General features: G+C 39.3%; 1 protein-coding gene across 1 annotated transcript in view; it reads left to right on the forward strand.

Annotated features, from left to right (window-relative positions):
• The window catches only part of itpr3 (inositol 1,4,5-trisphosphate receptor, type 3), a 123,890-nt gene that overhangs the window by 15,321 nt on the left and 94,644 nt on the right, over positions 1–13,925 (forward strand). Inside the window, exons 2-7 of the mRNA XM_047371806.1 lie at positions 2,168–2,238; positions 6,624–6,745; positions 6,920–7,006; positions 12,177–12,335; positions 13,400–13,498; positions 13,808–13,891. Coding sequence (XP_047227762.1) covers positions 2,168–2,238; positions 6,624–6,745; positions 6,920–7,006; positions 12,177–12,335; positions 13,400–13,498; positions 13,808–13,891 — 622 coding nt within the window. The remainder of the gene's footprint in view (positions 1–2,167; positions 2,239–6,623; positions 6,746–6,919; positions 7,007–12,176; positions 12,336–13,399; positions 13,499–13,807; positions 13,892–13,925) is intronic.

The following is a 13,925-nucleotide window of genomic DNA, read 5'->3' on the forward strand; positions in this document are numbered from 1 at the left end:
AGACGTACCAGCACCCCAGCCCGTTTCCCTCTCTTCCGGCGTTTCACCGCGTGAACAAAGGTGAACAAAGGTGAGCGGAACCTTTGACCAGAATGTCCAAATATTCCAGAGCAGTAGGTAGAAATGTTGGAAATAACTCCTCTGGTGTAGTAGCCCTGATGTTCATGAGTTCTTCTCTGGTGAGAGAGCTCCGGGTACCATCACAGAAGACCGTTTTAAAGCAAAAAACAAAACAAAACAATGCGAACCAACACGCCGAGGCGACCATCTGCGGCGCCATCTTGAAATGATCATAATTAGCATTATGATCAAGTATTTAATCAGTTCAAAGGTGTTAGTAACCTTGAGCTATGGTTGAAGATCCCTTCCTGCAGTCATGGTGACTTTGGTCTTCCAAGTTATTCCTGAAACTCTTTCTAATGAAGTTTATTTAATTGGATCACCTGTTATGAATCCATCTCCAATTTGTTCTGTTTCCAGAGTCCAGACCAGAATCTGAGAGAGAATCTGTAGAGGAAGAAAAGGATTAGGGTGATAGTAATGTATCCTTCCATCCTCAAATACTTGGAGTTCATCACCAAAGATAAATAATTCAAATACCAGAGAAAACAACATGAATACAAACAGAAAAATTACTTGTCTTACGTTGCTTTATTTTGATAGGTGGTAGTATAAACACACAAAACCTTTCTTCCTGCTGTCTGACATTAAATCAGACCAAACGTTTCCTGTTTTAGGTCCCTTTGGGTTAACAACATTATTTAGATTTGCTGAATTAATGAGAGAAAATAAGGCTTTTATTTGACTTTCTTCAAATTCAGTGGTTTCCATACATTCCTTGGAACCAAATCTGTAGTATCTGACACTTTCTTTCCCAGTACCAACCACTTTATCTGACGCTTTCTTTCCCAGTACCAGCCACTTTATCTGACACTTTCTTTCCCAGTACCAGCTACTTTATCTGACGCTTTCTTTCCCAGTACCAACCACTTTATCTGACGCTTTCTTTCCCAGTACCAGCCACTTTATCTGACACTTTCTTTCCCAGTACCAGCTACTTTATCTGACGCTTTCTTTCCCAGTACCAGCCACTTTATCTGACACTTTCTTTCCCAGTACCAGCCACTTTATCTGACGCTTTCTTTCCCAGTACCAGCCACTTTATCTGACGCTTTCTTTCCCAGTACCAGCCACTTTATCTGACGCTTTCTTTCCCAGTACCAGCCACTTTATCTGACGCTTTCTTTCCCAGTACCAGCCACTTTATCTGACGCTTTCTTTCCCAGTACCAGCCACTTTATCTGACGCTTTCTTTCCCAGTACCAGCCACTTTATCTGACGCTTTCTTTCCCAGTACCAACCACTTTATCTGACGCTTTCTTTCCCAGTACCAGCCACTTTATCTGACGCTTTCTTTCCCAGTACCAACCACTTTATCTGACACTTTCTTTCCCAGTACCAGCCACTTTATCTGACACTTTCTTTCCCAGTACCAGCCACTTTATCTGACGCTTTCTTTCCCAGTACCTGCCACTTTATCTGACACTTTCTTTGCCAGTAGCAACCACTGGAAAAACTACAAGTTGGCAGCACGGTTCAAAATCCAACCGCTGTAAAAGTAACAGATGAAACTTGTTGTTTAGGGGCAGCTGTTACTCAGGTGGTAGGAGTTAGTCCTGTAACTGGTGGGTTACTGGTTCAAACCCCAGCTCTGTCTGTCTCAGTCATTGTGTCCTTGAGCAAGTCACTTCACCTGACTTGCCTGCTGAAGATGGTCAGAGGGCTTGGTGGCACCAATTGAATGGCAGCCTCCCTTCTGTCAGTCTGCCCCAGAGCAGCTGTGGCTACATTGTAGCTCACTATTGTCAGTGTGTGAATTAATGACTGTAGTGTAAAGCTCTCTAGGGACTTGAAAAAGTGCTATAAAAGTTCAGATCATAAAACTGAATTAACTCTAAATACCTGATGGAATTTAACCAGAGATTTATCCATTTTTTGCTTTGAATTCTAAAAACTCATTTTAATCTAATTTCACAGAAACAAAACAAGCTTAAATGTATCTTTTATTGGCCTTTTTGGATTATGGGTCCTTTTTAAGTTGCAGGTTGTTGATGAAACAGCAAAGAAATGCAGATATTTTTGTTGACTTTGCTTCTTGTCTCGGCAGGTTGGTAGATGACCGCTGTGTGGTGGAACCAGCTGCTGGAGATTTGGAGAATCCTCCAAAGAAGTTCAGAGGTAACATTTTCTGTGTAACATCCATATTGATTAGAATAAAGTGGTACTCAGCCGGCAGTTCATCATGCTTTGTAATGAGACGTCACCTGTAGACGGTTCTGAAACAAAACAGCCAGAACAGACCCTTTGCAGACCGGCACCATGTTCTACATCCAGACCATCACCAGCTGATGCTACGGACAGACATTGTTTACAGCAGCTGCTTTTCTTCACAATATTTAAATCTTCTTTACAACTTTCTGGTCAAGCAGAAAGTGATAAAAAGATTATTTTAATAAATGAGAGATAAACTTGTTGATGGTGAAAAGGTTTAGTGTCTGCTTTTTTCCAATGATTTAAAACATTGAAACATTTTCTGTGGTTCCCATCTGCTCCTTGGTCTTAATGACTTAGTTTTATATAAAGGGAGCAAATTAACACAAGCTGAGAGCAAAATGAATCTAATCTTTTAGTTGTTTTTGCACCTTGAGGCCACAAAATAAAACCAATAATGTCTCTGATTTGGAGTTAATACACCTGAAATTTACTAAAACAATTCTTATCATTATTAAACTATAATTTATCTATTATTATTCTATTTTCAACCTGTGGTTTGAAAATAGAGACGTTTCACCTTTCCTCACATCAACTTCAAACTTGTTTCAGGTCACCATCTGATTCACAGCAGATCCTCCTGCTGACCCATGTTTGATTTACTTCCTGCTGATCTTGTCCCGTTAGAGTCTTGGGGATGAATGCATTTCTAACATTTGTACATTTATAAATAGTGCTAGGAAGCAGGTTCGGTTGTCTATGCATGCTGAAGTTGGCATACACCTTGTAGCCTCTCAAAGAGCTGCTCAAAGGCTGTAATAGCAGGTGACAACAGGTAACAGCATAATATCTTCCTTTCTCTACCTGCCCTCTGTGTCTCTGCTCGCACCTTCCTCTCCTCTCAGTCTCAGTGGCGCCCCCTCACTCCCACATTTTACAGGCCGGTCTAATTCAACCAAAGTACTGAAGTGAACAAAATGTGGTCTGATTCTAAATGTTGATCCAATTCATTCTATTACTAAGTGGACGGAAATAAAATGTGTTTGAAGTGGCTTCTTACTGGGGGTTAGTTATCTGTGCTCTATAGACACAGCTCCTCTGCTGCTCAGACATTTTCATATTGCTGGTACTAAATCCGTTTAGTTCAGTTCATTCAGCTAGAATATGAAGAGTCATTAATGTCTATACAGAAATATAATTAATGCCACATTTCCTCTTGTCTTCTTTTTTATAACTTTTTGTATTTCAAACCTAAATTCAAACTAAAAGATGCTGAACATGCTTCATTTTGCCGAATAAAAAGTGACACACTTCAGTCTTCTGCATGCAGCCGTCTCATTTTACCGTGACACAGGTCTAATGGGTTTTATAAAAAGGTTTTCAAGAATGACTTTTACATTTTGGAGAAGTTTTATAGTCCTGTGATGTCTTGATTTCACGCTGACCAACCAAAACTCATCCCTGTTTGATCCAAGTGATGCTGCAGGTGAGATATTTCCTGCTTATTACCTCTCAGCAGAACCCCACCTTAAAAAACACCATGCAGCTCGTTAAATGACTCCTTCCTCCACATTGTGGTTTAAACCTACATGTGTTGGGCTTCAGATTCAGTCGATCATCAAGGAAACACAACTTTTTGAGTTCTTTAGGTTTGATTACCTCTGAACCGATGTCGGTACCCAACTGTTCTCGGGTCAGCAGCAGTAAAAACCCAAAAGAAGCGGCGAAAGCCTCCAGCTCTGTATGGAACAGAAATAAAGTGTCTGATGTGACTCCAGCTCAGATCTTCAGGGACCGCTGCAGCGTTGTGAAGTTTCCACCAACTTCTCTCTGCTGACAACTCTCAGAGTCCAGTCCATCTGGTCCGCTCTGCTGGGGCAGCTGGAGCGCCTGAACCAGTTTAGAAGTGGATCACAGAGTGACTGACAGCTCAAACTTTCAATTCAGAGCCGACAGAAGTGGTTCAATGGGTAAACCTCACAGGACTTGCAGTTCTGAGATTTTTACAAACTGATAAATAAAATATTTAAAATAAAATATTCAAAGTTTTATAATAATACCAAAAAAAAGACTAAACCTGTTTTTATTTTCTTGCAGTCTGACTCTAAATCAGATTAAACTTTTCCTCTTTGAGGTAAATTTAACAAAATTTCTAAACTTACCTGACCCAGTTACACTGGTTCTGTCAGGATGAACAGACCAAAACTCTAGCAAGCTGTGGTGAGAAGCTTGTGGAAGGAAACCCAGAACATTTGACCCAATTTAGACAGTTTAAATGATATTCTAACAAATACAGAGGAAATGGATGGAAACTTCTGAATGTGAATAAAGAGAGTCGAACTTTATAATTTATTCCTTGTATTTTCCATAAGAAACTCGTTCATTATTTCATAATTAACTCTGGAACCGTCGATGACCTGGTCCTAGATATTGAATGTAGATGAACTTTTAATATCTTTGAAACAAGCAAACAAACAAAGAATCTGACTTTTATCAGACTTGCCGTAAACCTCCAAAGTCGACCCGTTTGGACCGTAATAAGAGCTCAGAACATTACACACAGCTATCTTTTGTTTGACAAACATACACAGTGGAACCAGTGTTAACACACAGGATCCGCTGCAGAAAGTCAATATTTACCCTGCCTTCAGGGTTCCTTTCATTCCAGCTTTAATTGCTCTCCACTTTCCTTACTTTATCCAGATATTAGTGAGAGAAGAAGAAAGGGTCATGATCTCCTTTCCATGTCAGACTCTGTAGTGAAGTACCTTGTCGGAACAGGATGACCCCTGACGTCACTGGATCAGGTGACCCTTTTCAGTCTTTTACCTGGAAAGGTTCTTGTTGAAGTAGATGGAGGTCAGGTGGTTGATGTGGAGAGCCATCAAAACAAAACTGGTATCGGAACTAGAGTTATTGTTGGGCAAACATGGTTCCGTTGACCTGAACATACCGTTTTTAGCTGAACCTTCTGGCACTAATCAAGTTTCAGTGAAAACCTAAAGATCTGCATGTTTGGTCATGTCGGCACACAGATTTCTGCTAAACGACTGATTCATTCGTCAGGAGGGCGGTCTGGATCCACAGCTCTTTCTAAGAGGCCTCAGAGGATTTTATTACCTTTCTGCCCTTTTATTTTTTTCTGTTGGATTTCTGTCTGAAATAAAAATATATTCTTTATTTGTTGAGTCTCTTTACAGTGGAAAAAACCTGAGTTTTAAACTGGATGTTTGGTCCCTGCTTCCAGAGGTTTGTGTACAGAAACAAGCAATTTGACTTCGGTTTCACTTTGCTTTTAATGTAAAGTCACAGAGTCTGTCTTAGAGCTTTAGATTTGTTCCCATTTATTTAGATGAATCAGTGAAAAACAGGATAAATGTTGCAGTTTGACAGAAATAGCAGAGAACTTGACACACAGCAGATGGTGAACAGGTGGAACATCATTTTGTATTAATAACACAATCAAAGTTTGAAATAATTATTCGGTTAAAACGTTAACCTCATGATTCAAGAGGAATTGTGTTTTTGGGTTCTGCACATCTCTCTGAGGTTAGCGTGTGATTCTTGCTGTTTTTAATAAATCTGGACTCAATTATGAACTGGATCATTTTACACTGATAACATACTGGTCCATTAGAATCTGTGTTCTGATGAGGCTCGTCTGTCAGATTAAAAACACCATTTGAAATAACCTGTACAGCAATTATTAAACATACTTTTCACACAGCCCACATTTCTGTGTTGAAATGTTTTTTATTGGTCAAACTTAATATTTTAATCTAAAATGTTAAATAGCTGGAAGCAGAAAATCCTCATAATTAACAGAAATAAAGGCTTGAAAACAGTCTGGGTGGAATTAATCTATAAAATGTTTCATTTAGTCATGGAGTTACTGGAATAAATGAACTTTTTAATATTTTCATTTTATTGAGATACTCCCGGGGTTTGTGAGATCTTTGATTTTTTTGGAAACAAGCGAAATAAAACTGTAGATTCTTAGTTTTCCTTGAAATAATGTGAGAATCTCGCCTTATCTCGAGGGCTCAGTGTCGGATCAGAAGATCCGTCTCAGGTTCTGTGTTCAGTTTTGCTGGATTTCTGTCCTGTTTCTGGAAGAGATGACTTCCAGATGCTGCTTATTAGACCTCACATTTTAACTTGTTCACTTTCCTTTTTTCAGATGCACAAAAATCTGATGTAGGTAAAGATTTTAGCTTAAAGCTCTCAAAGTCCGAGCAGAGTCATAGAAAATGGATCTGAAGGATAATTTTGCAAACAGGACGGCGTGAAATTAGGCCATGTGAAATCTAAACGATAAAAATAAAAAGCTTTTCAATGTATTTGTTTTCCAGACTGCCTGTTCAAGGTGTGTCCGATGAGCCGGTACTCGGCCCAGAAACAGTACTGGAAAGCCAAACAAGCCAAACATGAGAAGGACAAGATCGGTGATGTGGTTCTGCTTCAGAAGCTGCAGGTAAACATCATCAGAACAGGAACTCTTCACAGCTGCCAGCTGGTTTCATCCTTTTCACGTTTTATTTTATGGAGAGAAACATGTTGCTGCTGTTGATTCTGTGTGACATTGTTGTTGAGATAGAACCAGACCTTTGGGTTCATACTGGTTTATGTCTCTCTCTGGTTCCTGCAGCATGCATCCAATCTGGAACAGAAGCAGAATGAGACGGAAAACAAGAAAGTCCACGGAGACATTGTCAAATATGGAACTGTCCTACAGGTAATGGATGTGTCTTTTCCAGGTAATTGTGAGGTGAAGTAAACGCAGCATGACGTCACGCTAGAGTTTAATTTGGACAGGTTGGACAGGTTTGGACACGATGGATTCTCCATGAAGCTGGGTCTGTACCGTAACAAAACTCTGCAGATCTTTTCTCGATGTTAATGTATCATCATCACAGTGCCCATGTGTGCAACATTAGGGTAACAAAGAACTATTGGGAATGCAATATTTGCTTGTTGTTTTATTCCCAGCAGGGGCAGACTGGAAATCTGTCCAGTCCAGGCCCGTCAAACAGCCAGCAGCAGCAGGGGACGCTGCCCCTTTAAGAGCAGCCAAGCAGAGCAGAGTCGGAGCTCCATAAATGTGCACGGCGCCACAGGTGCAGGCACATCCACATGAGCGAGGAAGACGTTAGCAGTAAAATCTGACTTATGGCTGACAATGGGAAGATAGTTAAATTACAGCAACATGACCTCTCACCCTGAGAGCTGACCCTGAGTCTGTTTCCATCAGCTCTTAATCTTGAAGCAGCTTTGACCCATAAAAGAAACTTATTTGCTCCTAAACATTATTTAAAGGGTGAAGAAAATAGGTGCTCATATTAAATCTAGCAAAGAACAGTGAACCATTAATAGTGAGCAGGAAAAGTTGGAAGATTGAGGAAAGGTTCAAAGGAAAGATCTAAAAATAATGGGTTAAAAACATGGAAATCCTTCTGAGCGTTTCTGCTGCTGTGGAGCTATCAGCAGGAGCAGTAGATGAACAAAATCACTGGTTTATCCAGCAGGACACCAGGTGGACGTTTACTCTGATGAACGTCCTCAGGACAGTCCTGATGAGGGACAATTCATCTGAGCTACAGTTAGTTACAGGCAGCGATAGAAACCTGTAGGAGCTCTTTCTGTCAGCTTCTACTTGGATTTACACGATGATGAAACATATCTTGTCATTCAGTGCTGGTAAGTTTGAGCTTTTAAATCTTACATATCAAGCTCATTTAAAAATAATTAAACCGAGGAGAAGATCATTCAGCTGCAGCCAGTTCATTTCTACAGATACAAAGAAGTCAGTGGGTCTGAATAAACATGCTAAAAAGGACAGAAGGAGGCAAATTTAGACTTTTTACCAAAAGGTTTTTAGAAAATCAGTTTTTTTGAAGCTGAGTTTGGTTTAAATGTAGCATTAATTAGTTAGTGAATGATTTTGTTTCTCTTCAGTGATGATGTGTGCTAAAATGTTTTCTTGGTTGGTTGGTTGGTTGGTGGCTGTTAGTACCTGGGAACTATATCCAGGAAAAAGTCCAGAGCTGATTCTAAAACCTAGTCTGTGTCAGTAATTCATGCTTCGCAAATCAATAAGATATTCAACCTGCTGGAATCTCTCTGCAGCTGACGCCCACGTCTCACTCTGATGACAAATTCCCTTTCAGATCCTCCTTTCGATGTGAAAGTGTTTATTACCCCTCGTTATCAACGAAAGGTCCTGACACTGAATGGGAGGAAGAAGCCCTGATCATAAATCCATAACCATTGTGAACTGTGAAGAGTAATGCAGGGTTGCAAAGTGGCTGTTAGTACGAAGCATAGACAGCAGTTTCAGGGATGTGCACAGGACTGAGACTTTATATGATCCTCTGGTGTCCATCTGATCAGCCGGATTTGATGTAGATAACAACATGCTGAGGTAGAGCACAGCAACTATGCTTGTATTTAAAACACTGAATGTATTCGGATAGCATGCATGTGGCAAAAATGAGCTTAACTAGACTCAAGGAGGCAAAAGACCTCAAAAATGCAGAAAACCTTGGTATCATCATGGACCCAGACCTCGAGCTCACCGACCAAAAACGACATCACTAAATCAGGCTGTTAGTCGATTAAAAACGTCCCCATAACAATGTCCTGATTGTCAAGGTTGTGGGTTTGGTGGCAGGACCAAATTGAAGATCATGGCGAGGAGGCCGCATGGTGAGTAGAAGACGTTTTAATTTAAAAGCTACAACTTACAGGCACGTAGTCCAGCCGTACCTTCAGGTGACAAACAAACCATAAGGAGAAACTCGGGAATACAAGTCGGGTTGTCAACGTAAGGAACCAGTGGGGAACAAAGTAAACTAGAGAGCTTATAAGCTGAAGGAAGTGGAGTATGGACCAATGAGACGGGGATGCAGGTAATCAGAGGAAACATGAAACCAGGCTGCAGGGAACTGAGGGAATATGTTACTATGGAAACGGGAGCTAGAGAAAGCAGAGACAGGAAGGGAAAACTAAACTAAACTAGAGACAACTCTAGGGAAAAGAAACCTAAACATAAACTAACATAAATAGTAAGTCTAGGAAGAACTAAACTAATGGAAAACAGACCAAAGGAAACCTATATAAATAAAAACCCTAACATAAAACAAAACTAAATCCAGAAGAAACACTAACTAGACAAAGCAGGGACATGAAGACTATACTAAAGAGCAAGGCTGGGAAAGAACAACTAATCTCGAGGGAAAACGAGTAACTGGGTAAATAAAAAAAGGGGTTTTAAACTAGAAGAATGCAGCAAGAACAAATAACCTAACAGTAAACAAACACAGAAACACTAACCGAGAAACTCAACTAGAAAAACCAAAGAAGCAAAGAGAACTGTTCTAATAATAATAACCAGAGGAGAAACCATTCTAAGTCATAAATAAATGAGAAAGCAACCACCAAGGGAACTATGGACGAGGGGAGAAAGAGCTACTAAAACTAGGAGGCAGGAGAGAGAACAAAACTATCAGGAAACAGACGGAATAAACTAACATAACTACTAAACCCAAATGAATAGAAACACCTAACTGAAAAGTAAAGACACACAAAACCCCAAAATGGCAGATCCTGACACTGATCAACACCAGGAAAATGGGTCATATCAGAACCAGTTCTTAAATCACTATGATGGCTCCTTGTGTGTAAAAGGAGAAAATTTCAAATCTTGTTGATGGTCCATAAATCACTAAATGGTGCTAAACACATTTCTGAGTTGCTTCTCAAGTAGGAACCATGTAGGTCCCTCAGGTCCTTAGAGATCTTCTTATTCTGTGTTCCCAGAACCAGACCTAAACACGGTGAAGCAGCATTAGGTTTTTATGCACCTCAGTTCTGGAACAAACTGCATGAAAACCTGAGATGTTCAGAAACTGTTGGTTCCTTTAAATCTGGACTGTTTACTCAGCTCACCTATAAAGGTCAAAGGTTATTTTATCATTTCATTTCTTAGTTTTTAATTAGTTGTAAATTTGTATGTGATGCTTTACTTCTTCTAGTTGTTATTTTAGTACATATCTGTTCCAGTATGATTCTCTTGATTTTTCTGTAAAGTTCTTAATTACCCACAGTATGATCGATGCAACACAAACACACTTTTCTTGCCTTTCTGAATGCGGTTGTGTAGAGTAGCTTTGACCTGTCAGTATCCTACCTGCATTCAGTGTGATCTTGGTTTGGAGTTGTCATGGAGAAGTCGAGTTAATAGCGGCTCATGAATCGGTTTTACGCACTTCAACACTATACTGACACTGCCCGTTTCCATGACAACCAGGTGGTTTACTCACTCTTTCCCAACATCAAGGGGCTGTAGTGATACATGTATGATAGTTCACATCCCGACATTGGACCCATCTCAATGATTGCAGCAGATCAGGATGTTTAACTGTAACCTCACCCTTAAACTGTGTGCTACCCCTTTAACAAATGTATCTTCAGGCTCTTTGAACTGGACTCCTCAGGAGGCCTTATCTGAACAATGAAGCTCAGTCCCATACAGCAGGAATCACACCCAGCCGGGGTGTCTTATCATAATATGTTTACTGCCTTGAGGTTGAGTCAATATTGACTCTCAGAGACGGTGGCGTGTCAATACACAGGTGAAGACTGCAGCAAGGAGTCTGTGAGTGTGTGTGTGCTGAAGGTGTGGAGAAGTTACATGTTGCAGCAACAGGAAACACCTGAGATGAGCTTTAACTTTGACTGACTTCTCCCTGTTTTCCTACAGTCCAGAAACCTTCACCGACCCCCGTGCAGAACTCTTGATCCAGTCTTCATTTAATCCCAGCTTCCCTCCACATGGTTTCTAGTAATACTTGAAAGTCAAGCTGCATGTTAGAAGAAAATCATGCGGTGGTGATATCACCTGTGATCTTCCCTGCCCCTCCGTTTCTCCTCAGTTCTTCTGGCATGCTTTTTGATCTTTGTTCTGATTGTTACAGTGATCTGTGTCGGATATGAACTCCTACTGCAGTGAGACTCCATCTGTGAGGTTAATCTTGTGCAGACTGATTATGACTTAGATTAAAGTGGTTCTGATCAGCAGTCCTCCAGGCTTTCTGACTTTTTCTTTGGAGTTTGGCTGCTTTCTCTGCTGACCTTTTCTGATGCTGACCAGATTCCTCGCGATCTTCAAGGAAGGATTTCCCATTTTGAACAGATTCCCAACTGTGAATGTATTCCTAAATCTGTACCGATTCCTGACTTGAAGCAGGCTCCTGACTCGAGATTCCCGTTGCTGAACAGATTCCCGACTCCACTGAAGTGTTCTGGATCAGTAGTTCTTTCTTTAGATCTTTCTGAAACTTTTTCTCTCTTTTGGACTTTGGCTGCTTTTCCTGATGTTTTCAGTCTTTTAGCCGACATTATCTAAAAAGAAAGTTTGTTATTGTATCTTAAGCCACTTAATTGTGAATCACGAGTCATTCAGACATTTAAAAGCTTGTAAATGTAAGGCATAAATCAGTGCCATGTAAGTGTTGGATTCCTCCATGTTTTCCACTTTTAAAGGCTTAAATCTTTAGATTCTGATTCAATGCTATTGTCATTCTAAACTTTTAAACGTGCTGCAAGTATTTAGCAAATGCCCTTGAAATAATATGTTTAGGCCATATTATATGTGTGCAACTCTTTCAGAAAAATTGCTTTAAAATGGTAACTTGAGGATGGTGAGTACTGTGATGTCATCGGAGCCTATCCGCTGTTTTCATTGGTTGAAATAATTTACAAGTTTTGGATTGGATCGTACAATATGGAACGTGTTATCTCAGATTATTTATATAGATTAGATCATATAGATTATTTATAGACCACATCTCCTTGGTCTCAGTGATCTTCTCTGAAGCGAGTAACACTGTGCTCTGTGTGTGCAGCTGCTCCACATGAAGAGCAACAAATACCTGACGGTGAACAAACGGCTGCCGGCTCTACTGGAGAAGAACGCCATGAGGGTCACGCTGGACGGGACAGGAAACGAGGGCTCCTGGCTCTTCATCCAGCCGTTCTGGAAGCTCCGAGCAAACGGAGACAACGTAAAAAAACCAAAATGCCCCACCATGCGTGATAATTAATGTTGACTCAGGATTGACACTGACTGGGATTAAGATAACATCAAAATACAAAGAATCACTCAGGTTTTCTCCTGAGATGAAACATTAATGTGTGATAAATAAAACACCGGGTAATTAGAGCATGATATGACAAGATCTACAGAGGCAAATGGATTATATTGATCAAATATTAACATATTTAAACACACAATTTCTAACAAAATGTAAAATTCAATAACACAAAATACAAAAGTTGTTAAAAAGTTTTCATAAAAAATCTTCAATATAATTTTTAATGAGTTGTAAAGTATGAAAATTAATCCACTGCAATATTTATAAAAAGTTAAATTTTTATTTGGATATCAAAAATTATTTGTGCCTCAAAATTTCCAAATTCAATGTTTATTCAAACAATAAATATATACACAACATAAAATTATGACTTACTGAATTTTTAATGAACATAGTGACTCAATTTAAAATTTTTAACATTTTACTGTCAACAATTTGAAAATAGTTTATTAAAAATGATTTAAATCTGTCAAAATTAGTTTTCATTTTTACTGCCTCACATTTAGCCGATCATTTTATTTATTCTGAGGATTTCAAAAACTTTCATCATAGATTCTAATTTAATTAAATATTTTAATGATCTTCTTTTTAATTCATAGTTTTATATTTTTAGAAATGTAACTCCAGAACTGTTAGATTTAAAAGCTGATATATTTGTGTCGAGACAATTTTTTAAGCCAGGTTTTTTTTTTCTTGCCTGTTTATCGAATATTTGCAGATTTTGATAGGTTTGATTTTAAAATAATTAATTCTGGTCATTTATTGATATTTCTTATAATTTAGTTTCATGTTCAGCAGGATTTTATATCTATTACATCTAAATATATGTAGTACTTTTAATTTTGAGCACAGAGCACATAAATGCAAGCATAATAACGTGATAGTTTTATTCAGAAAGCAGCCTTACTTGATGTGTTTCAACTTTTTAAACACAGTTTGATTTCTATGTTTTATGTTTGTGCTGTTGGCTGAAGGTGGTGGTCGGAGATAAAGTCATCCTGAACCCGGTGAACGCCGGCCAGCCGCTGCACGCTTCAAACTATGAGCTGAGCGACCATCCAGGATGTAAAGAGGTGAGAGGTCAGCCATCACATAAAGACTGCAAACAACAATGACAAAATTAGTACAATACTAAGATAGATCTGAGATACAATCTGCTATCAAAACACCAAGTAACAAAAAAAGAGCACAATAAAAAACACAAACAGAAGCTAAATGTCCAGAGAAAGAGGAAGAGTAACCACAGTGAAATAAAACATTTACACAGAGACACAACAGCCTGATTGATGTCCATATATAATGATAAAATCATTTATATCAACCTCAGACCAGTGCAGACAGTATCCCTCTGCAACATGACGTGTGTCTTACTCCCCCTGCAGGTGAACTCTGTTAACTGCAACACAAGCTGGAAGATCAACCTGTTCATGATGTTCAGTGACCACAGAGAGGACGTCCTGAAAGGAGTGAGTAAAAACATGCACTATAAACACTGCTGGT

The sequence above is a fragment of the Girardinichthys multiradiatus genome, chromosome 1 (genome assembly GCF_021462225.1).
Source record: "Girardinichthys multiradiatus isolate DD_20200921_A chromosome 1, DD_fGirMul_XY1, whole genome shotgun sequence".
Lineage (NCBI taxonomy): Eukaryota > Metazoa > Chordata > Actinopteri > Cyprinodontiformes > Goodeidae > Girardinichthys > Girardinichthys multiradiatus.